Source organism: Crinia signifera, chromosome 7 (genome assembly GCF_055691185.1).
Source record: "Crinia signifera chromosome 7, ASM5569118v1, whole genome shotgun sequence".
NCBI classification, from domain to species: Eukaryota; Metazoa; Chordata; class Amphibia; order Anura; family Myobatrachidae; genus Crinia; species Crinia signifera.
In genome coordinates, this window is record NC_139223.1 from 170,148,101 (window position 1) to 170,173,932 (window position 25,832).

At 48.2% G+C, this 25,832-nt stretch overlaps 1 protein-coding gene across 2 annotated transcripts; it reads right to left on the reverse strand.

Moving 5' to 3' along the window:
- Positions 1–3,920: 3,920 nt before the first annotated feature.
- On the reverse strand, positions 3,921–14,687 carry OSGEPL1 (O-sialoglycoprotein endopeptidase like 1). 2 transcript variants are annotated; one of them, XM_083154337.1, is made up of 8 exons: positions 14,556–14,687; positions 11,863–12,093; positions 9,592–9,979; positions 8,605–8,812; positions 8,338–8,486; positions 7,339–7,469; positions 6,640–6,711; positions 3,921–4,358 (listed from the first exon to the last, which is right to left on the reverse strand). In XM_083154337.1, the coding sequence occupies exons 1-8, from the start codon at positions 14,621–14,623 to the stop codon at positions 4,280–4,282; spliced, it is 1,326 nt and encodes a 441-aa protein (XP_083010463.1). In that variant the 5' UTR covers positions 14,624–14,687; the 3' UTR covers positions 3,921–4,279. The 2 variants fall into 2 exon arrangements, with proteins under 2 accessions (XP_083010463.1, XP_083010464.1); XM_083154338.1 differs by having other exon boundaries at positions 14,564–14,611.
- Positions 14,688–25,832: the final 11,145 nt, after the last annotated feature.

Below are 25,832 nucleotides of genomic sequence, written 5' to 3' on the forward strand. Positions count from 1 at the left end.
CCACAGTGAAAACTTATAACAGCAGGAGCATCAGGGAGGGATCCCTGTGTCTAATATGGATCCCGAAGAAAGAGATTTAACAGGTAAGAACATGAATCTCATTTAATTCTTCGCTCCATAGGAGAGACCGGGCTGATGCTAGGACGTCCTAAAACAATATCTCAAGGGTGGGGAAGCGCTTGTGCTGCGCTAAGGACACTCTACCCAAAAGCAGAGTCCCCGGAAGCAAACGCATAATAGCACAAGAGAGTCTGAGCAGACTACAACGTCGCCGCCCTACACAGCTGCAGAGCACCACCACAGAAAGCCCAAAAAGCACTCATCGATCTAGTAGAGCGATTTGCACACCATCAGGAACTGGAAGACCAGATTCCACATAGGCCTGATGAATAGTAGACCGGAGCCAACGGGCCACCGTTTGTTTAGACGCTGGCCAACCCGGCTTGTGGAAACCATACAGGACAAAAACAGCATCTGATTTGCGAACAGATTTTGTCCTTCTGACATAAAGACGAAGAGCCCGGACTACATCCAACAAAGACTCCTCAGAAGACAGTCCAGAATCCCGAAATGCGGGAACAGTGATCTCCTGACTCATGGAATCTGGAGACCACCTTAGGCAAATGAGTGGGGCGAGTTCTAAGAACCGCCCTGTGGATGGAAAATAAGAAAAGGGGAACAACACTAAAGTGTGTACGAATCAGACAACCTTCTAGCCGATGCAATGGACAAGTCTTACATGTCAGGTCAACGGACTGCAAGAGTTCAAACGGAGGTAATTGCAGATCAAGGACAGGTCCCACAGGGCCACTGGAGGGACAAAAGTAGGCTGGATACATATGACTCTCTGCAGGAAGGTACGGACAACCAGTAGAAAGGCCAACTTCCTCTGTAACAAAACGGATAACGCTGAAATCTGCGCCTTGAATGAGGAAAAGTGCAACCTGACATCCAAGCCATACTGGAGAAAAGACAAAACTATAGACAATCTACAGAGTCTGGGATTGAGACCACTGGCCATACACCAAGAAAGGTTTTGATTATACTTACGATAAGTCAGTTTCTTTTGAGTCTCTCCATGGCAGCCATTACTCTGGGTTATTACCTCTCTTCTCTATGTTTAGACAGGTAGACTTGTAATTCCGCCCACCACGGGTATATATCTGCCTCCTCCCCTTCCTCTCCAGTCTTTTGAGTGTCTTCTATAATTAACACAATCTTTTTCAAGGGAGGGAAACTATAGGCTGCCATGGAGAGACTCAGAAGAAACTGAATTATCGTAAGTATAATCAAAACCTTTCTTCTTCACTCTCCATGGCAGACATTACTCTGGGATGTACCAAAGCATAAAAAACAGGGAGGGACAATAATACTCAACACAGATAATGCTTGAAAATATATTTTGAAAATGATTACAGCATAGCCTGTTGAAGCACCACCTTCCTTAAAACCGTGTATGTGTCCCATATAAATACCCCACATTTTTTTTAAATGATCCCCAAATCCCTCATACCTCACAACTGTCCCAATCTTCGTGGGACAGTTCTGTCATTTTGGCACTGTACCTCTGCCACACCCGCGGCAGCAGTTTTCCACATTGGGGAGGGCATAATAGTCTACTCTGGTCTTTTCCTGAAATCACCAAGCCCGCCCATGACACTCGAACACCGCAATTTATGGGTCTGAAATTATGCCATTCACAGAATTTTAGCCCCGCCCCCCACAGCAGCTTCCTGGGGGAGGGGGGAGACCCCAGAACTTCCAGGATGGTGGGGGGGGGGGGGGGGGTTTGGAAGAAGGCGTTGGAAGACCCCCTGTTACTCGCTTAGCATGCATACATAGTTACATAGTAGGTAAGGCTGAAAAAAGACTTGCGTCCATCTAGTTCAACCTGGTATAGATATCCATTGCTGATTTGGTAGGTTCTGATATTTTACAGACAGAATATATTTCTTATTTGTACCCATGGATGTTTTTTCTCCAGTAAATGTTTGTCCAACTTTGCCTTGAACGCATTTAATGAGCCAGCCGTTACCACCTCTCTGGGAAGAGAGTTCCAGAGTTTGACTGTTCTGACCGTAAAGAAATTCTTTCTACTAGCTGAATTAAATCTTTTTTCTTCTAATCTATACTCATGCCCTCGTGTCCTAGATTCCTTTCTAGTAGAAAAGAGGGTGTGTGACAGTTCCTTATATTGGCCCTTGATATACTTGTACATGTTGAGCAATGTAAATAGTCCCAAATTGCTTAATCTCTCCCCGTAGCTTAAATTCTCCATTCCCCTAATAAGCTTTGTTGCTCGCCTTTGGACTTTTTCTAATTCTATAATGTCCTTTATACAGTGGCATAATTACCCGAGTCCCTAGTTTCCATTCCCCTCTTAATACATGCCAGAATTTTGTTGGCCTTTTCTGTAGCTACATTACAATGGGCACTACATCCCAGTTTGCTGTCTATTTGGACTCCTAGATCCTTTTCAAGTATGGAATTACCCAGTTCCTCTCCGCTAAGGTTGTAACTTGCACACTGGTTGTGTCTCCCAAGGTGCATAACCTTACATTTATCTACATTGAACCTCATCTTCCATTTTTTTGCCCACTCATCTAGAATTGCAAGATCATTTTGAAGCATGGTGACATCTTCTGGTGATTTGATGACTTTGCTAAGTTTTGTATCGTCCGCAAAGATGGATACATTGCTGAGTAACCCTATCCCAATATCGTTAATAAAAATGTTAAACAAAATGGGCCCCAAAACCGAACCCTGGGGCCCTCCACTTAGTACCGGTATCATATCTGATACGGCACCATTCACAACCACTCTTTGTTCTCTATTACATAGCCAATTCCCTACCCATCTGCAGATATTTTCACCCAATCCTAGGTTCTCCATTTTATTAATCAATCTCTTGTGTGGGACAGTATCAAATGCTTTAGCGAAATCTAGGAAAATCACATCTACAGCATTTCCATACAGGGTCTATTCATAGGAAACAGAGGTGCTAACGCCTTGATGGCTAACCTTGATACTCCAGCTGTTGTTGAACTACACATCCCAGCATGCTCTGCTTCAGTTTTGCTATTTGGCCATGCTAAATCTGGTGCAGAGCATGCTGGGATGTGTAGTTCAACAACAGCTGGAGTGTCAAGGTTAGCCATCAAGGTGCTAGGGAATGCCAGTCCCTCACAGAGCACTGGGCATGCCACCATGGTGACAACAAATGGGAGGTGTGTCTTGCAGAAGTGCGATTCCCATGATGCCATGCCCCTTTCAATGAGGCCACGCCCATTTGGCATGCAGGAGTCCCAACTCCCACACCGGGAACATTGGGAAGTATCCCTAAAGTTCACACACTATACCATATGTGCCCACCTATACCTGGACCCTACTATGTACATAATGCATGTCAACCTTTTGCGTGTTGACCTTATGTCAATGTCGACAAATTGCATGTCGACCTTTTGGTCTCAAGGTAGACACTGTAGACCTTTCCACCCACGCCCATGTATATATGGAGTGTGGATTATTAGGACAGTGAATGGGTTGAAACATGAAAATAGCCAACATGCACTAGGTCGACATGGAAATAGTCAACCTGCGGTCTTCGTCGTTTTTGGGGTTCTTTGTCAACATGCTGCCCCCTTCCCCCCCATATGTGTATTGCGGACACTTTACTGTTTCCTATTGTAGTCCACGTGGATCGTAAATAATAAACAACTCGGTCAATAGAAAAAAACTCATGTCACCCTTTAATGTGAGATCTGAGGATAGGTGTATGCAGCTGCTGCAGATATACATAGGGAACTGACCCCACAGTGCCCCAAATGCCGACACGTGTTACCATCCCCTTCTGTAGGCATGACTGTTACTGCTAGCTGCGTGTAATAGAACATGTGTTACATCAGAGGAAAGAGGAGTGCTGTAATATAATGACACTTTATTGTATCCCAAATATACAGAACACACTTGTAGCAAACTACACACATTGTTATCCCTGTAACTGTTAGCAGACACTATGCACATAAGGTTAGAACCATACATATGTGCAGTAACGCCTTCGGTTATGATTGGATGATACAAGTAAATAACCTCTTGTCATGTGACTGGCTTCCAGATCATGTGACTGGCTTCCCCGTCCTCCTGTGCAGTCCTGAGGCGGTATAGCGTAAGGAGAGTACATAACGCTTTCCTTAGACAGAATCCTTACTAGAGCCCGTGTGACGTCCATCCTCAGCCCTGGTCGTTCTCATCTCCGACAGCCTGATTCCGGTGGTGGCGCTCACTTCTTGTTTCTGAGTGTCGGTAACTTTATTGCAGCTTTCCGCACTTGTTCTGAGATGTCTGTCCCTAGGGGAGCCCTACAGGGAAGATAACACGGCAGATAAGTCTCCGATTGCTGCATGAAATGCTCACAGAGCCATATTCTAGTTCACTCTTAGAGGCAAATTCCTTCTCAGATGGACAAAACCATGCTGCACTGCAGTGGGGCAGATGTAACAGGTGCAGATAGAATTAGATTTGGGTGAGTTATTTTGTTTCTGTGCAGGGTAAATACGGACTGCTTTATTTTTACACTGCAATATAGATCTCACTTTGAAGAAAAACCCCACCCAAATCTAACTCTCTCTGAACATGTTACATCTGCCCCACCTGCAGTACACGTGGTTTTGTCCATTTAAAAAGGAATTTGCCTCTAAGCGTGAACTAGAATAAGGGCCACAGTGTAAACAGCCCTTCTGATTTCTTTCTCTCAGACTGATCCCTAATAAGGCGCCTGAGACGGACTCTTAATAAAAAAGCTTCATCCATGAACATCTGAGACGGCTAAAAAACTGACCTATGACCCGGAAGTGATTAACTTCCATCTGACCTAATGTGGTTTTTCTTTTCTAAAATTCTCTATGTGAGCCTATAAAAAGGAATTGTATAAAGTTCTCGGTAATTCATTTTACTGTCTGCGAGTAAGTCTTATGATTTTGTTCATTTAATGCCAATGAATTATGCAAATGACCTATGAAGGAAGTTCGGTATAAAGAGGAGCCCACAGATATGGAGAGACACCTGGATAAAGCAGTCAGTAGTACTGCGAAACGCGTTGGTGCCTGTTGCCTTCCGGACCCAATTTGGTTTAAGAACATTCTTCCCACACCAAAGGGCTTGCCTAGCATCTAATTCGTCTGATCGGATCTCATCCATTCCTGGAAGTCCCTTGCCCGTTTCAATATGGACACCTGACCACTCGCAGCAGTGAGGACTCCCGAGTTGGTTAATTACACCTTGTGCCATCGGCTGAGTCCATTCAAACATCATCAGGACACCATAAAGTGGCTAATAAGGACTCCATCCTTTTTACCAACCAGGTCAAACTACCCTAAATTTGGTGACTATAATAATTGGGTCCATCATCAAATTATTATTTGTTTTGAATATATATGTATTTTAATATGTTTAATTGTCAATAAATATTTTCATTGATTTAATTAGTAAACGTCAGCGCTGCTTCTCTTTGTCCGGCAGAGAGAATTAGATTTGGGTGAGTTATTTTATTTCTGTGCAGGGTAAATACTGGCTGCTTTATTTGTACACTGCAATATAGATCTCACTTTGAAGTAAAACCCCACCCAAATCTAATTCTCTGTGCACAAGTTACATCTGCCCCACCTGCAGTGCACATAGTTTTGTCCATTTGAGAAGGAATTTGCCTCTTAGAGTGAACTAGAATAAGGCCCACATTGTAAACAGTGTAAACTTTATTATCCTACGTAATGCTGTTCCTTACCTCTATGGGGTGAGTTTTGCTCACTGGCAGCCTCTAAATGTCGCCGACGAAGCAATTCAAGTGTTGCTCCATTCAGGCGCGCACAGCGCGGGCCGGTGACGAGTATGTAAATGCTATTTTTTATTGGATCCAGTCACAGTTTTGACCAGTGGTAGCCAACTCCAGTCCTCGAGAGCTACCAACAGTTCACATTTTCCAGACAACCTAGCTGCTGCACAGGTGCACTCATTACTCACTAACACATTGTAAAAGATGCACAGGTGGAGCTAATTACTTCACTTGTGATTCTGTGAGGAGACCTGGAAAACATGCACTGTTGGTAGCTCTCGAGGACTGGAGTTGGCTACCCCAGGTTTTGACCATGTTGATGACGGCTTCTGCGATGTACTTTCACTTTGAGCAGTGGAGCGGGCGGTATTAGAATTGAAAAAAAACAAAAAAACATGTCAAATGACTAGCCGGGAAGGTAGGGCACTGATTAGCTGAGAGTGCCCTCTCTCAGCCAATCAGAGGCCAAGCCAGTCATTTGACACTTTAAAACAAAATTGTAATACCCAACGTGTCCGTCCCACTAATCACCGCCCGCTCCACTGCTCCTCACCACCCGCCGCCTGCCCCACTGCAGCTCCCGGGTTACACGTGATAAATCGCGTGCGATTTATCACATGTACAAAATGGCACATCTAGTGCCAAATCCTATGTGAGCCTCCTGGGGAGCTGCCGGGTGGCTCACAGGACAATTGGGTCTGACTTGTCCTTAGGACAAGTCGGCCTAATGTATGGGTCAGAATGCCAGCAGACAGTCACTATTGCAGGCACTTATACATATGCGGAATGGGCTGTACGCCTGTAGGCCTCACCTTGGCTGGTAACGTATACCGCAGGCATCATGTAATACTCCAGCCCCCACGCGCAGCCTCTCAATACCGTTCCTAAGGACATCATACATAAAACATTAGGCAGATACAGAGCTGTGCTGCATTATATACAATTACTGAGCATGTAGCAACACTATAAATAACCCTGGTCACAAAGACGCAGATCACACACCTAATACACACAATAGATGTCCTAGGGGCTTTATATTATATGGATCGGGAAATGAAAGTGGTGGAAACACAGTGTTAGCAGGAACCGGGGCATGGGTTGGGCATAAGGAGGCAATAAGGAGATAGTTAACATGCCAAGTTGCAGTTATAGTATTAAATGTATCATTATAAATAGTGTGGGGGCAGAGCAGGCGGTGCTTATGGACACTAACAAGGGGCATCAGCTTGGGAGGACAATGCTGCACACAGGCCCCTCCTTAATGGCCATAATTGTAGTCCCGCCCTCTTGCAGCATAAAAATGTGATTCGCAGGTGTAAGGAGAAGGGGCGTGGTGTATATTATGCAATTATTTTAATAGCATAATTTTGGCTCAGCCCCTCCCATATACCCAAATTTGCAGCCCTGTGATTAAGTCTGTATCGGCCCCCTGGTGCCCCAAAACCGCAGCATAAAAGGACGCATCTGTACTAGGAAACCTGTGGTTTAGATAAGACATTGACTCTTCTTACCAGGCAATCATCACGCCGTTGTCGGTGCAGAGCTTCGGCGGCGGACACAACAAGGACATGTCTGTGGCATCCGTTAGCTGTTGCAGCATCCCGCGTATGTATCCGTTACTGGCCACACCACCAGATACAACCTAAGAAGGGAGAAACCAACACATGGAAACCTTCTCATCATCGTCCATTGGGTAGATGTGATAGGTAACAGAAAAGCAGGAAGAGGGTGAACTGCGCTGAATGAAACACAGATGTGTAGCAAGTATTACATTTAATAAAAATATTACATATAAAAACACATTTTATGTTGAGCAATTAATAAAAAAATTCTAAAAATTGAACTGTGGTAGTGCACTTATTGGAACTTGGTAGATGTGACAGGGTCGGAGATTACCAGAGGTGCCGGATGCCGGCAATCATTTACATGGCAAAACCATCACATGCCAACATCTCAAATATTTAGCCAGATCTGTCACTCATCCCCGTGTATATAACGCTGGGCGGGGTTACAAGAGTGATTGACAGCGTTATACACACATAGGTTCTGCCTTAGGCCCCTGCCCAGCGTTATACACAAACCCCCCCCCCTAGGAATAGGCCAGCGTTAAACACCTCCCCCCACCCACAGCCAGGGCTACAGCACCATTCACCATTACTCCACAGCAGCCAACAGATGAGCGTCGGGTCTGCCCGCATTCCCCCTGCCCCCTGCACCTGGGTCTGCCCGCTGCTCCGGCTGGGTAGCGCGGCCCGCGCGGTGAGCCGGGGATCAGCGCTGAGTGCACAGGCACAGACCTCCTGGCAGCAGTCAGGGCAGATCACAGGGACGGACGCCTTTTGGAGCCCCAGTCCCTACGTCTGCAGGAAGATACATCCTGCCTATTGCAATTGGATCCTGGCCAGTAACATCCCACCCAGATCGCATTGCATGTGCGATCCTTAGTAAGTGGATAGAGAAGGATAAAGGGGGGACATGGTAGAGAATGTCACATATACCTATATTCTCACCAATGACGCGCCTGTAGCCGGTAAGAGACCTTCCTGCCGGCAGAAGAGAATGGCTCGCTGGGTTCGCTTTACCATGTGGTGGGCCACCGAGTGCTGAAACAAGGCTGCAATGTCAGCAGCACAAGAAAGCAGCTCCCCCTTGTGGACACCTGTGGTAATACAGACAATATGCATTTACGTCACAGTAATGAGGGCAGAGAAACAGACACAAGTGTTATACAGTAGGTCTATAGGATGGTAAGCCTAGCTATGGGGATCAGGGTGTACCTTCCTTCTCCTCTGCCTTCCGAATAATCGTCTCGCAGTGGTTGCGCAGACCGGCGAATGAGAAGTTGCAGTCCTGGTGCTGTGTCATGGGAACTCCCAGCTTACCAGGCAGCATTCTGTCACCAAACTGAGCCAAGTGTTCTATGGCCTGTCCGCCGCTCAAAGAGGAACAGTCAGGATGCGTCACCAGCGAGAGTCTCCTGGCCACCTAGAAGCAGATTCCCAATATCAGGCGGATGTTACCTGTATTATCCTGTCCGCAGCGCATATGTAGAACATATCATTAATATGACTCCATGGTGATAACCCAAGCAGAGACTAAGCGCAGTCACACCAGTCTGACCACCAATATGGCAATGCTATGACCGTATAGTCTGAGTTAGAGGCGCACCTACAGTACATGTCCTCTAGGTGGTGCCCTTTACTGCTGTAGCTTCTTGCAGAAACACATTTTCTATAAGACTTTCATTCTGCACCTATAGAAACTGGGTGCAGCTGATCCCCAATACTAGAGATGGACAAAACGGGTCACTAAGACGAGTCGGTATCCAGCTGATCACTCCGCCAAAAGATCCAGATCTTTTAGACGGGTCCTCAACTCACTTTGAAAAAAAGGCCTAATTTGACTGAGTAAAACACTGATCGATGGCTGGGTGCAGAATCGCCATCGATGGCGTCTGCACCGATGGCCATCCCTAGCAGCAGCAGCCTTGTTATTCTTTCTTTTACTTGCAGTCGCAGCACTGTAATCAGTCTCCAGAGGTAGTACATCTCAGCTGCCACAGGTGGCAGTGCTGAGATCAGGCAAATGCATTGTAATGGAAAACGAAACTGAAAGTAAAAGATCGACGGTTCACCTTTTTGGGATCGGCGACTCACTCGCTCTTACATGGGATCCATCCAAAAGATCCGCTTTGTTCTCAAACCGCCCATCTCTACCCAAAACCATACTGTATAGAAGCATAGCCGTGAAATAAATGGCCCTACCTTGTCCAGGACGTCCCCCGGTGCGCTGTCATGTGACTGACCAAGCAGCAGAAAGTCCTGCACACTATTAACCACAGCCAAAATGCAGTGACCTCCTGAAATCAAGAGGACCAAGTAGGGGAATTCCACGGGGTGCAATAAGCGGATGGTCAGTGCGTGGGCCTCCATGTGGTGGATGGGGATCAGAGGCTTGTTATGCTCTTTCACCAGGTTCAGGCTGTACGAGAGCCCCACGCCAAGGCTCAGCGCCAGTCCAGGCATCACTGTGGTGGCAATGGCCGACAGCTCGCCGAAGCACACCCCGCTGGCCAGGACGGCGGCACTCACCACTCTGTCTATGCAGTCTTTGTGCAGCTGCTGTGCCACCGCCGGAATGATGCCGCCGGTCCTGTAATAAATGACCGTTGGAACAATCAGACACCTGAACAGTACAATAATATCAGCCCTAGGTGTACACATGGTGATACATAGTACAGGTAACCAGGAAACAGCAGAGAAAATACAACACGATATTAAGTAAGAACCAACATGATTACACAACGTCCATCTTTGAAAACCCATGCAGTGCCTCTTCCCTGCCTGGGGTGTCACTGTCTGCTGTAGTGCTTCTAGCAAAGTGTGGCCTGTATATCAGCACTGATATGGAAACCAGACCTGTGCTAGAAACACCACAGCAGACAGCGGCACCCCAGGCAAGGACAGGGATGGATTTAAGAAGGGGGGCGATTGGGGCGGTCACCCCCCCCCCAGGCACGTGGAATCACTGCGGGGGGCGAGGGTATACTCCTCACTGCTGCCGGCTGCATCTGCACCCGCACTACCTACTAAGTCAGGGCTGGGCAACACTGGCCCTCCAGATGTTAATGAACTACACATCCCAGGATGCTTTGCATTAGTTTTGCTATGTGGCCATGCTGAAACTGATGCAAGGCATGCTGGGATGTGTAGTTCATCAACATCTGGAGGGCCGGTGTTGCCCAGCCCTGTACTAAGTAATGATTGTAGTGATGATGGGGAGGTGATGACGCCGCCTCTCTCACCCAGTAGCTGATACAGCGTGGCTTTCTCTCCCCATCCTGCCGTCCTATTGGCTGGTGGGCTGTAAATGAGGTGGTTTGCCACCCTGACTGCTCACAGACAGTGTGGGGTGGGCTGTGTCTGCAGAACTGCCCGGCGGGCACACAGTGGGTGTCTGCCCATTGTTTGCCCGGTTTCAGGATGAAGTCGGCTGATGAGCGGGAGCAGCCACAGCCTGGAGCTCCCTTGTGTGTGCACTGTCCGGCTGCTGGTGTGTCCGGCTGCACATACAGTGTGTTTGCAATGCAGACCCCCCATGCAGGGTTTTTTTCTTTTACATTTTTTTTTTTATTATTATTTTGAAGGGGGGGGGCGGCATTCCTACAATGGGAGGAGTCAGGAATGGGAAGGGGCGGAGTCAGGACTGGAAGGGGAGGGTCAAGTTTAAACAGTAAACCACCCCCCCATAGAAGAGAAGTCTACATCCGCCACTGGGCAAGGAACAGGAACTGCATGGGTTTTCAAAGATGGCGGGTGCTCGAATGAACACTTGGGCAAAGTAGGATTCTAGATGTCTATTTACACCAGAATTACCACCCAATTATGTGGATGTAACAGATTCTGACTGAGATTCCAAGCACCCGGCTTTGTGTTTGATGCCCCATTTCCCTGGGTAAGATGCAACAGTTGCTCGGATAAAGAGAGCGAAAAAGATTCTAACAGGGAATTTACTAAGATAGAATTGGTACGAATGCCCCCATCCGATCTTAATCCCGGTCAGAACCCGAATATGCAAGTACTGGTCCTGCTGTGGAACTACAAGTCCCAGTCTGCCCTTTCATTTCCCGCATGCAGATTTTTCGGCATGCAGGTTCTCCAAGTCCCTGCATGCGAGGGAGGCTTGCTGGGACTTTTAGTTCCACAGCAGAACCCAATGCTCTTTATTGAATTATACACTTAGAAAGCTTTCAACCCATCACCCCTCGCCCTAAATGTTCGATATCGTAATCTTTTAAGGTCTGTCCTGCCTTCTCTGTGAGTGTGCAGTGGAACCGGGTGTCACACACACACGGTACAATAAATAAGGTACAAGATCTGCTATTGCGTAAATGTATTCACCTCGCATATTTACTTTCAATAATCAATAGAGCGGCTTTGGGGCCTGATTCAGACCAGATAGCTTATCTGCAAATTTGCAGTTGACGGAGTATTACATTACTGAGTTTAATACCTACTGTATATCAGAGTACTTACTGTAAGTGCACATCTTTCTGAGATGAGAGGGATTCTCCGAGTATTTTACCATCTTCATCAACAACAGCGGCCCCGGTATCGTCACAGCTGGTTTCGATCCCCAGGACCACCCTAGGGCGCATCGCCATGCAGCGCACAGAGACTGCGGCTTTCCTAAGAGTCCTTGTAGTCCTACACAGATTATAGAACAGTCTTGTCATCTTCACCTGCGGGGTTCCGCTCACCTGCAACCTAGAACGTCAAATAACGCAAATATTATGTCAATTTATAATTTCTATATTATTATAATAAAGTCCGAACTCCAGCTATAAGAACTGACTGATTCTATGTAACAGAATGCAGCAGCCGGGTAACTGCCCTGCCCTGTACATGTCCTGACCGTCGTGCTCTGTGTGATCAGCAAGTGCTGCAACATGCTCAGTGCTCTGCTCTCTGTCCACCGGACCGTCGTGTGCGCTGTGTGATCAGCAAGTGCTGCAACATGCTCAGTGCTCTGCTCTCTGTCCACCGGACCGTCGTGTGCGCTGTGTGATCAGCAAGTGCTGCAACATGCTCAGTGCTCTGCTCTCTGTCCACCAGACCGTCGTGTGCGCTGTGTGATCAGCAAGTGCTGCAACATGCTCAGTGCTCTGCTCTCTGTCCACCGGACCGTCGTGTGCGCTGTGTGATCAGCAAGTGCTGCAACATGCTCAGTGCTCTGCTCTCTGCCCACCAGACCATGGTGTGCGCTATGTGATCAGCAAGTGCTGCAACATGCTCAGTGCTCTGCTCTCTGCCCACCAGACCATGGTGTGCGCTATGTGATCAGCAAGTGCTGCAACATGCTCAGTACTCTGCTCTCTGCTCACCTGACCGTCATACGCTGTGCGATCAGCAAGTGCTGCAACATGCTCAGTGCTCTCTCTGTCCACCTGACCGTCATACGCTGTGCGATCAGCAAGTGCTGCAACATGCTCAGTGCTCTGCTCTCTGTCCACCTGACCGTCGTGTGCGCTGTGTGATCAGCAAGTGCTGCAACATGCTCAGTGCTCTGCTCTCTGCCCACCTGACCGTCATACGCTGTGCGATCAGCAAGTGCTGCAACATGCTCAGTGCTCTCTGTCCACCTGACCGTCATACGCTGTGCGATCAGCAAGTGCTGCAACATGCTCAGTGCTCTGCATAAGTGCAGCAACATGCTCAGTGCTCTCTCTGTCCACCTGACCGTCATACGCTGTGCAATCAGCAAGTGCTGCAACATGCTCAGTGCTCTGCATAAGTGCTGCAACATGCTCAGTGCTCTGCTCTCTGTCCACCTGACCGTCATACGCGGTGCGATCAGCAAGTGCTGCAACACAGTGCTCTGCTCTGCTCTCTGTCCTCTTTACCGTGGTGTGCGCTGTGTGATCAGCAAGTTCTGCAACATGCTCAGTGCTCTGCTCTCTGTCCACCTGACCGTCATGTGCGGTGTGCGATCAGCAAGTGCTGCAACATGCTCAGTGCTCTGCTGTCTGCCCACCAGACCGTCGTGTGCACTGTGTGATCAGCAAGTGCTGCAACATGCTCAGTGCTCTGCTCTCTGTTCACCTGACCGTGGTGTGCGCTGTGTGATCAGCAAGTGCTGCAACATGCTCACTGCTTTCTCTGTCCATCTGACCGTGGTGTGTGCTGTGTGATCAGCAAGTGCTGCAACATGCTCAGTGCTCTGCTCTCTGTAAACCTGACCGTGGTGTGTCCTGTGTGATCAGCAAGTGCTGCAACATGCTCAGTGCTCTGCTCTCTGTCCACCTGACCGTCGTGTGATCAGCAAATGCTGCAACATGCTCAGTGCTCTGCTCTCTGTCCACCTGACCATCGTGCGCTGTGCGATCAGCAAGTGCTGCAACATGCTCAGTGCTCTGCTGTCTGTCCACCTGACTGTGGTGTGCGATCAGTAAGTGCTGCAACATGCTCAGTGCTCTGCTCTCTGTCCTCCTGACCATCGTGTGCGCTGTGCGATCAGCAAGTGCTGCAACATGCTCAGTGCTCTGCTTGCTGTCCAAGAGGGAAATTGACTAAAGCTTCTAAAAATAAAAAGATCTATTCATATTCTACCTATCATTTCTATTGCAACCTAGAAAAAAATAAGACAGAATCTGGTTGCTATGGGTAACGTCACCTCTGTTAATTTTTAGAACCTTTAGTAATTTACCCCGAAGTGTGTGACCCGGGATCTGGATGATAGGTCTTCAGTGTCTAGACATGGACTAGGCCGTCATGGTGAAAGGGTTGGCATGTTCTAGGTCCACATTTACAAAGGGTCAACAAAAGCACATAGTTGACATGAGTTTTTCATGATTTTTTTTTATTTTCTGGGACTTTTTCATGATTTATCATCCACGTGGACGTTTGGGAATGGTAGTGTGTGGAGGGCAGCGGTAGAGGAGCTACGCTAACTGGGGGTCCATGTCGACAGATGTCGTCATTGACACAAAAAAGTGAAACCTTCATGTCGACCTTTCATCCACACACGACCTGCAGTCACACTATGGAGAGCAGATGCACAGTGCAGGCAGACTGACAGCCACGTGTGCAGCAGCAGCAGCTGTACTGTGTTATTCCTGCACTGATTATGTTACACATATTATACTGCCTTTATATGTGACACTACAGTAACACTGCATCCCCCATAGACACACACACGTGTACCTACCCCCCACTTACTGTATACTCACACACTTACTAGCTGACATTGAGCCAGCCCCAGACACTTCCTGCTCCTGCCGCAGAGCTGCTTTGTCATTGGCTAACTCTTCATCCAGCTAACTGGCTCATGGACCTGCCATTCATCACTCCAGGGTAACGATTGGCTGATGCACTCCAATGGCTTCTGCTTCTGTTTCTGGTTTCCTGTTATATACACATTGATTCCGTCTGATACATAGGGGGAAGTGTATCCAGCTTTGTATGGAAGTAAAGTATCAACATATCAGTTTTTCAATTATTATTTAGGCAAAGCCTGTAAAATGAGAGTAACAGCTGACTGGTTGGTACTTTATCTGTCTGCATGTGATCTTTCTCCAAGGCTAGATACATCCCCCCCATTGTATGTTTTATAGAGAGAGAGAGATCTATATTTATATATCTATATCTATATATATCAGTCCAAAGGTGTCCGGCACTCTATCATAAGACACAACTTGCTTCGGTGCGCATCCAAAGAAAATACATATAAATCCAGCAGAGGGATGTCACTCGAATGTAATAATAACAACAAAAGGCAAGGGTTTGGACCAAACCCTTGCCTTTTGTTGTTATTATTACATTCGAGTGACATCCCTCTGCTGGATTTATATATATCTATATATATATATATATCTTATATATTTGGCTACATCTGTCACTCAATGTGTGAGTGTGTCTATAACGCTGGGTGGAGCCTCTGACTCCGCCCACACACACTCACATAGGGGGCTATTCTAGTCCATTCTTTCTGACAAAATCCTTCTTAGATGGACAAAACCATGTGCACTGCGCGTGGGGCAGATGTAACTTGTGCAGAGAGAATTAGATTTGGGTGGGTTTTTTCTTCAAAGTGAGATCTATATTGAAGTGCAAAATCATGCAGTCAGTATTTTCCCTGCACAGAAACAAAATAACTCACCCAAATCTAATTCTCTCTGCACATGTTACATCTGCCCCCCTGCAGTGCACATGGTTTTGTCCATCTAAGAAGGATTTTGTCAGAAAGAATGAACTAGAATAAACCCCATAGTGCCAGAGAACCAGCCCACAGTGCCAGACATCCTCTGCCTCCCCATGCTGCCAGGCAAAGACACTGCTACTCCACAGCCACCAGGTGAGCGGCAGGTCTGCCTGCACCCCCCCCCCCCTGCAAGCACACTCCGGCGGTTCTTGGCCCCCCCGCGATTCGTGGGCCCCCCACTGCCCCACCCCCGCTATTCACAGGACCCCCGCGACCCCTCCACTGGGGGCCGTGATTCGCGGCACCCCCCCCCGCGACCCCCCTCCCACGATTCGCGGACCCCCTCCCGCAATTTGCAGACCCCCCCTTTCCGCGATTCACGCCCCCCCCTCCCGCGATTTGCGGCCACCCCCCCTCCCGCCATTCGCAGACACCCCCTCCCACGATTCGTGGCCCCCCGTGCCCCCTCCTGCGATTTGCGGACCCCCGCCCCCTCCCGCGATTCACGACCCCCCCTCCCACAATTTACACCACACCCCCAATGCCCCCCTCCTGCGATTTGCGGACCCCCTCCCGCGATTCGAGACCCCCCCTCCCTCGATTTGTAGCCACCCCCCTCCCGCTATTCGTGGCCCCCCCGCGCCCCCCTCCCGTGATTTGCGGACACCCTCCCGCGATTCATGCCCCCCCCAGCCCCCTCCTGCGATTTGTGGACCCCCGCCTCTTTCCGCGATTGGCGGACCCCTGCTCCCCCTCCCGCGATTCTAAAACCCCCCCTGCGCCCCCCCTCCCTTGATTCATGGCACCCCCGCGCCCCTCCCACTATTCACGGCTCCCTCACGCCCCCTCCCGCGATTCACAGATCCCCGTAACCCCCCCTCCCGCAATTCACTGACCCACACAACCCCCCTCCCGCAATTTGCGGACCCCCTTCCCGCGATTCATGCCCCCGCACCCCCCTCCCGCAATTTGCGGTCCCCTGCACCCTCCCGCAATTCGCGGACCCCCGCACCCCCCCCCCCCCCTCCCGCAATTTGCAGACCCACCTGACCCCCTTCCGGCAATTCCACCCCCCAGCGGATCCCCGCAACCCCGCTCCCGCATTTTACGTCCCCACCCCCCCGTGAGAATGGGGGATCCTGTACCGCCACAAGCAGGTGCCGCCCCTGGGTTCCCCCACTGCCAGAAGTGTCCCCACGGTCCTCTGCACCAGCGCCACAACTTTTATCAATGTCTTGCCCACATACCACTATTATACCGCCTCCTGCTCTCATGCACGCTCACTCCCTCCCAGTGGGAGGAGACGCTCACCCACTGCCGGGAGCTGCATACTGTCCCCCACCCTCCTCCAGTTCTAGGGATGCCCATCGACCATCAATGATTTCAAATCATCGATGGTTTATGGCCGATGTTGAATACTTTGTCGACCTAAAACCATGTCCACCATGTCCCATTGTAGACCTAGACACCTGTCGACCTTCATCCATGTCGACCTAGAACCCTGTCGACACAACGGTGTGGACCTAATAACTGTCGACCTAAGTGTGCTCGATAATACGACCGTATCCCGGTACATTCCCGTGTTGTAATGGTGCCTATGGAAAGTGCTGCTGAGTTTGGCCGTTTCATCTATTGGTCTGTACATGTGTGTTCTGCCGTGATTTTCATTTGTATTTGAGCAAACTCTGCTGGGTTTTGTGTTTAGTAAACAACAGAGATGACGTTCTTGGGAAAAACTGCAGTCTCGAGTCGAATGAACACGAATGACAGTAGATTTACCATTCTCTGTTCATCTACTTTATTGTACTTCCAAATACGGGCAGCAGAGGGCAGCATTTCTTCATATGTAATGTAAGGAAATATAAGAGAAAGGGATTTTGGTACAAATCCCATTGAATCAACCAGCGATTTGGAGGGTTCTAATGTAATTGGACATTGATTTATGGCACTTCACTGCGGGTGTAAATTGCCAAATAGAATCTCTGACAGTTTACACCAGGCACGTCCAAACTGTGGCCCTCTAGATGTTGTGAAACTACACATCCCAGCCATAGGCGTGCGCAGCACATTTTATTAGGGGGTGCACCGTCAAAGGGGTGTGCCTAGCACCACATACTGGGCATGTATAACACCGGCCATTGGGTGTGTCTAACAGCGCCAATCAGGCGTGTCTACCATCATCAATTGGTACTCGCTACAATATAAAACGTCTCTCAGTATAATAATACATGCAAATAAAGTAAAAAACATATATGGATGATAGGTAGTGATATGACAATGGTCTGGTACAAGTAACAATGCACATAAATGATTGATAGGTGCTTCTTTCAATGGAATACAGTTCTAAAAAGCAAAAGTCTTTGGTAAAGGGTATTGCTGGTAGGGAGGTGTTCATACGGGTGGGCACAGCATTAGGGGTGCCTGTGCGCCCATAAGACTCAATGTGCGCACACATATGATCCCAGCATGCCTTGTCATAGTTTTAGCATTCCCTAATTGCAATACTGTGGCAAGGCATGATGGGACTTGTAGTTTCACAACAGCTGGAGGGCCATAGTTTGGACATGCCTGGTTTACACTCACCATTTTAGTGGGTCCTGCCTTGAACATCCCCTGCAGCCAGTGGCATTCCAAGGTGGGTGAGGAAGGTGATTTGGACAGCGCCAAAGCAGGACAGTTGGGAGGTACATAGTGGGTTGTTGCCCTTAGCAACAAATCAGATACTATCTATTATCTACTATAAGGTGCTTAATAAGCAGAATCTGATCCCACCTCCAGTTGAACTCCCATCTTAGTAAAAGTACCCCTAGATGTGTGTAATGCTCGAACTCTTTATTGGTGACATCACTGGCACAGGTGGGAGGGGTCAGAGCTCATAACGACTCATGACATGCCAATGCCATGACATCATTTTTAAAATGAGCAGTAGATTTGACTAAACCGCCTTGCATAAGCGTTACAAGAATACCATGATTTACAGTAATTGGTTTACTTGGCGATCAGTATCCACCGGTGATCATTAAGTGTGAAACGCTGGTGCCACAGGAGGAATTTGCCTCCCCTGTCTGTGTGATCGGTGGGGGCGATGGTCTGATGTGAGACAGGTCATTTGTCATGGATCTGGGCAGAATGTCCCTGTCTACGGAATTCCTCCTCTGCTGTAAGAATCAGACTTGTCCTCTAAATTGCAGCCAACAGAGACAAAAACCAAATAACTCAGCCCAGTGATGGATGTGACAATGGACATTTAGAAAACTCCTCATGTAACTGGTTTTACCTCCAGCTGAGTCCTCACAAACACAGAGATCTAGGAACTAGAGAACGGGGAAATCAATATTTTTCTAAGGGATCACTTTGCCCTCTGGAGTTCCTCCGTGTGCTGTGAATGATGCAGGAGGAGATTCTATTCCCAGCACAGACCCCGTATAAAGGACTTGTGTTCTGCGGTGTTTCATGTGACTGAGCTGAGCGTCCGTGGCCAGAACAATCAGGCGGTACAGCAGTCTCCTCTGTTTTCATTCATCAGCTGTTTTGAGACATTATTGTCATGAACTGTGGTAACTTGGTCTATCAACTCGGGGATTGGCTTGACCTGACGCAAGGACGCGGAGACTTCCCGTGCCGGGGGGGTTTCTGCCAGTGACCCCTCCAAGCGGGATTTGGACTTCTGCGGCAGGCGACACACCGGTCGCGCCCCCCCTGGTCAAGTTCCCCTTTTAAGCTCGGGTCAAGAACAAGTGTAATACAGACAGTCCCGGTGTCCCTTCACTCTCAGGACACGTGTAATACAGACAGTCCCGGTGTCCCCTCACTCTCAGGACACGTGTAATACAGACAGTCCCGGTGTCCCCTCACTCTCGGGACACGTGTAATACAGACAGTCCCAGTGTCCCCTCACTCTCAGGAAACATGTAATACAGACAGTCCCGGTGTCCCCTCACTCTCAGGACACCCGTAATACAGACAGTCCCGGTGTCCCTTCACTCTCAGGACACATGTAATACAGACTGTCCCGGTCTCCCCTCACTCTCAGGACACAGGTAATCATACCTCCCAACATTGAGAAGTTGCTGGTACGGACGCTTACGCGGCGGAACCGTGCGTCGCCAGAAAGGAGCATGGCCTGTGTTGAAGGCGCATGGTATCACGGATGTATGGGTTCTCTTCAGTCTGTTTAGACAAGGAAACTTGTGGTTTGTTTCATTTTTAACCTCTGGATACCTACATCAGGGGCGAATTTAGGGGTCAGGCCGCCCCTAGGCATGGTATCACGGATGTATGGGTTCTCTTCAGTCTGTTTAGACAAGGAAACTTGTGGTTTGTTTCATTTTTAACCTCTGGATACCTACATCAGGGGCGAATTTAGGGGTCAGGCCGCCCCTAGGCACAACATTTTTGGCCGCCCCCCCCCCCCTCAAATTTAACTGTAGCCCACCTTATTATTTTTTTAAGCAGTCTGCACTGCTCACTGTACGGAGGACCCGAAGGGAGGGAGGCCTGCAGTTGGAGGATCTTTTTTAGAGGTGTCTCAGTCATTTCCTCTCACAGTCTCACACTGTAAATGACTAACTGAGCGCAGGGAACTGCGCGCCGCTCAGCTCAGCTGCTGTACCCGCCCATTGGATACACAGCAGCCAATAGGCTGCATGTATAGGTTAGCCAATGGGCGCAGGCGGCAGTGAGCCTGAGCCAATCGCCGGACACACAGGAGGACCCTGCAGATAACCGGTGATGTAATGTGCCTGGCAGAGCGGGTGGGCGACGAGCGGCACTGCCGCCGACATATGATAAATCATGGCAGGGCGGCGATGCTCGTAATTCGCCGCTGCCCACCCGCTCTGCCATGCTTCTATTTAACAGAATGTCAGCCTGTCTGCCGCCCTTAATTGGTGCCGCCCTGAAGCCCGTGCCTCACGGGCCTAGGCACAAATCCAGCACTGACCTACATGTAACAAAGAGGACCGATCTACACTGAATATATATGAGTATTTTTTTTTCCAGGTACCCTTTGGATTCTACGGGCCATGTGCGAATTTCAGGTAAATTTGTGTGTGTAAGTGCTGGTTCATTAAATACAGTGAACCCCTACATAATATTCTCCCTGTATTTTCGGAACTAGTACCTGCTCAAAAAGCCAAGGGCTGGTTATGCTTGGGGGGGGGGGTTTCGATGTTCGCTGTCCATTAAAGGATTTTTTGCCCGCAGATAAGTCTGTCTGTGCTGTCTATTATCTGGGCCATAGATGTCGTGTGACGTAAGCCATCCGCCCCATACAGGCTTCGCCATACAGTGTGTGCCATCGCCAGCAGCGTATGGATGCGGCCCACCTGTGTTGCTCAAGGTACAGTGTCAGTAATTAATTATTGTAATAAACCAGGGACTGGGAGACGGCAGACGGGGGCCCGGGTATGGAACCCTCCGCTCACTGCCATCACTGCCTGATTTGGTCAGTCCCTGGCCCACAATTTCTTGAGCCCTGATTTTTGTTGTACTGTTACAATTGTTACATTGTGTATTTGGTTACAGTTTGTTTGCTTTTTGTGTAACTTGTATATCTGTATACATAAGATACCATACAGGTAAACGTCTCAGGTTGCCGTAAGCCGATTCCCCCATCTCATCGCCCCCCCCCCCCCCCCCCCGGGGTTATATCTCCTCCGCACACGTGGAACCTGCTCTCATTCCCCATCCATCAATAAAACAGTTTGATAATATCACGGCCTCACTCTCGGAGAGTGTTTAGCGCGCAGGGAAGGTTATGTAGTAGGTTAAGATGCTAATTAGTTAATTAATTGAAGATCACAAGAGGGCTTTCCGAGAGATTACACCCTGCATTTACCAAGCGCTGGTAATGAGGATGCGCCACGCCATAATGGCGGGATGGAGAAGCTGATTCACAGGGGAAAATGTGCTAAGGTGGGATGTTGCTATGGGCAACAAATCAGAATCTACTTCTTATTTATTTAGCACCTTCTAGAAGATAAAAGGTAGTATGTGATTGGTTGCCCATAGCAACATACCATCTCACATCTTAGTAAATTCCTCCCACAGTATCTGCATTCTCTCTCTCTGCATCAGCAATGGAGTGTCAGCTCTTCTTCCCATCGCCCTGCCTGATGTATAACCAGCTTTATCAGTACTAGAGCATCCGGTATTCTCCCTATGGGCCGGATTCAGCATGGCCTGCTAAGCAGGGTACCGTAGCTGCCTAGCAACCCCATAAACGTCTCCTGCCCCCGGCCGAATCCCCTCGGTACCATGTGAGTTTACCAACATTGATGTGAATGTAGATCATATTGCAGATACATCATCCAGGTCCTGAATACAGCTTCATCATCATCTGATAGATAGATTCCATGATTTCATCTTAAAGTTCTGGATTCAACAATACTCCGGGAGACTTCTGTATATTGTACATATTACATTACTAATACAATTGTAGTACAGGAACATTGATTCAAATGTCAACAAAACATTCCTGATTGTCTTTAAAGACTTACCTGGTCCATTAACTCTAGATGGTGACTTCTGGGTCCAGTATTGATGTCAGGATGACTTCGGCCAGAACCTGAGGCAGTTCCAGCGGCAAATTTCGCTTAACTTTCTCCTAGTGCCTTCCCTCACATAATCTAACCTACCCCCTGGGCCTTACCGCAGCCTTCCCTCACATAATCTAACTCTCCCCTAGTGGCTTAGCGCAACCTTCCCTCACATAATCTAACCTTCCCCCTAGTGCCTTACCGCAGCCTTCCCTCACATAATCTAACCTCCCCCCTAGTGCCTTACCGCAGCCTTCCCTCACATAATCTAACTCTCCCCTAGTGGCTTAGCGCAGCCTTCCCTCACATAATCTAACTCTCCCCTAGTGGCTTAGCGCAACCTTCCCTCACATAATCTAACCTTCCCCCTAGTGCCTTACCGCAGCCTTCCCTCACATAATCTAACTCTCCCCTAGTGGCTTACTGCAACCTTCCCTCACATAATCTAACTCCCCCCCTAGTGCAGTGGTTCCCAAACTGTGTGCCTAGGCACCCTGGGGTGCCTCAGGACACTTGCAGGGGTGCCTTGGGTTGGTGGACCAGGATCAATTCATATTATTTATGGTCAATGTACCAGGCAAAACCAGTGCTTGTGGCTGCCAATCATAATATATGTGGACAAACAAGCAAATCCTGTCCCTCACCAGATAACTGTGACATATAAACACAATGCACTTAATTTAATTTTTTTTTCTGAATTTCTTGATAAGAAGCACTTGGCCTAGGGGTGCCATGAAAATATTTTGATGCTCTATGGCGCCATGATTCAAAAAAGTTTGGGAAACCCTGCCCTAGTGCCTTACCGCAACCTTCCCTCACATAATCTAACCTTCCCCCTAGTACCTTACCGCAACGTTCCCTCACATAATCTAACCCTCCTCTAATTCCTTACTACAAGCTTCCCTCACATAATCTAACTCTCCGCCCTAATGCCTTACCGCAACCTTCCGTCAAATAATCTAACCCTCCCCTAGTGCTTTACCACAACCTTCCCTCACATAATCTAACCCTCCCCTAGAGCCTTACCGCAACCTTCCCTCAAATAATCTAACCCTCCCCTAATGCTTTACCACAACCTTCCCTCACATGATCTAACTCTCCCCCCTAGTGCCTTACCGCAACCTTCCCTCACATAATCTAACGCTCCCCCAGTGGCAAACGCAGGATTTTCAGAAGGGGGTTTCCAGAGGGGCGGAGCAAAGCACGGAGATGGACACTTAGGTGACCCAGTATATGCCGGGTCAGTTAAAGTATTATAGATAGACCAAATGTATATAAATAATATTAATAATAAAAATATATATATATATATATATATATATATATATATACACATACATACATACATACATACAGGGGCGTCAACAGCAGTGTAGACCCCTGCGCATAGCAATGTATTGGGGCCCCTGTCAGGAATGTGCTATGAAGCCCCATCACCCATCTACTGGTAGTGTCCTAGCATAATTATTAAAAGATCTATGTATCAGAATCAGAATCAACTTTATTGGCCATGTGTGCTTGTGCACACTAGGAATTTTTTGTGGATCGTATTACATAACAAGAATACAATAAAACCACTAACAGCACACATTATGTATAACTGACTGACGTACCTGGCATTGTCCTGGTTTAAGCCTTTGAGTTATTAAATTATCAATGAGTTGGATATAATGGTTATCATTTATAAATAATTGGCAGCTCTTCCAACACACCCATGGGGTGGCTGCTGAGTGTCGTTTTTTTTTTGTTGGGGTTTCGCCAGTAGCCCTATTCCCCAGTTTTCCTTCAGGTGTAAAAGTTTCCATACACGTTACAATTATTGAATACAGTATTGTATATAATACTGTATACAATAATTGTAACGTGTATGGGTACCTTTACTGCCAGCCCGATTGCTGTTCATGTGTGCAATGTGTAATGACCAACCTTGAAAGGAGTGTACACCGTAAGATGCTGTGGCTTTGGTCTCAAATTGCGGTTTGGGATTCTTTGCTGGATACAGGGAGGAAAATCACGCAGCGGCCTTGCACTTTTTCTCACTTGATAAATATTCCCAGACCTGGGCAGGATCCCACGGCCATGCTCTGGAGGATGAGGGACTTCCGGCAGCACTGTGGTCCCTCTGACGTCCTCGGAAGTCTTATTGGGGACACAGACACGGTTTTTCTCCACTCGCGTCTTGATAAACTTGGCCTTGCTTCCGTAGGTCATTGTGCTGCGGGATTCTTCATAAGCACTATCCGCAGGGCTGATGTGCGTGATCATAACCAATCGGCTTTTCCCGCTCAGTGCTCCCTTTAGCAGCCAGGTCAGCTTGCTGTCCCGATAGTTTATATGGCTGCCTGGTCTGTCACGCAGCGCCATGATACACATCCTGAGGGTAAGAAGGGATCGGTTGATGTATCCTCCTTCTTTCATGGTCTGGCCGCTGTTCTTAGTCTGGCTTGCTCGTTCTGATCCCGCAAGGTCTACCATGTACAACTTGCCTGTGCTCACACTATCACTGGCTGTCTGCTTTATGGTGACCTGCAATACTGCATGTGAGCGGGATGAGGTCTTATTAGCGGCTGTGGGAGCTTCTGTGCGCCGCTTGTTGCCCTTCTTCAGCAGGGTCATGGCTTCCTCAGGAGTGCTAAGGGAGAATGTAGAAATCCCTTCTATGTTGGTGTTGCCATTGGGATCCTCTCTGAGGACCAAAGACCTAGAGGAAGGTCTTAATAGGTCTCGGACGGTTTCATTATAGATCTCCGCGTATGATAATGATACGGAGAAATTATTTTTTTCCCCAGTCTCCTCAATGGCTTTAAACAGGTCCTTCAGGGTGCGATATATTACTCCAGGTTCGCGGTCCTTACCCATCATGGTGAAGGTCTTTCCGGTGCCTGTGGGGCCGTAGGCAAATATGGCAGCATTGTACCCGGACAGGATGTCACCCAATAAGGGCTTCACTGTGGAATCATACACAGTCTCCTGGGTAGCTGCCTGGTCAAACACCTGGTTAAATTGGAATGTTGTTTCTCTTGTCCTGGTGGAGCGCAGGACATCGTTAGGATCCTCACCGGGGTCCTGCAATAGCACTGTCTGCGGTCCGAGCTGGTGTGTGATGCATCGGGCGCGGTTCTTAGTCTCCGTCAAATTAACGGGACGGATGCGCAGAGCGACAGTCATTTGGTGGTCTATAGCTTTATTAGCTTTCGCCTTCTTCATTTTATATCAAACTTCAATCTTCAGAAAAGAGTGAAAAATTATCTGTGTTGGCACAAGTCCAGCAATATTAGATATGACTCAGGAAGCAGTCAGCTGCCAGTGTTCTACCCATCACAGCCCATTGTGACATCATCGGCCCATTGTGACATCATCGGCCCATTGTGACATCACTAGCTGCCATATGGCAGAAGGGCACTGCTATGTATCTCATCCAGGGTCTGCTGTTACAGAAGTGGTATCGTCTTCTGGTCCCCCTGGAATGTCTTACCTCTTACTTATTTACGTGATAAAAGTTAATAGGCACAAAGAACCTTTTATCTCTGCATGTTTGTAGCCATACACAGCAGTGGGAGCAATTGTATTAGTTCTGAAAGAAAATATATGTTGCCCACAGATGCCAGTGGAAGTGCGCCTCCAGTGGCCAAATTATTAATTACTTTAGTATAGTGTGAATACTGCTTCATCTCTCGCGGCAGTTTTATAATCAGGAGAAATATACTAACCATGTACAGTTACCTTGTAATAAACCAGCTCATGTCCTCTCTTTCTGCAGTACAATG

What these genes read in the sequence shown, in the direction of transcription:
- OSGEPL1 (XM_083154337.1), bottom strand. Translation starts at nt 14,623, where the DNA reads ATGACAAAGCAGCTCTGCGGCAGGAGCAGGAAGTGTCTGGGGCTGGCT. An exon ending in CAATGTCAGCTAGTAAGTGT is followed by an intron (nt 12,094 to 14,555) that starts GTGAGTATACAG and finishes TTGACGTTCTAG; the next exon opens with GTTGCAGGTGAGCGGAACCC. An exon ending in AACGGCGTGATGATTGCCTG is followed by an intron (nt 6,712 to 7,338) that starts GTAAGAAGAGTC and finishes TGATGTCCTTAG; the next exon opens with GAACGGTATTGAGAGGCTGC.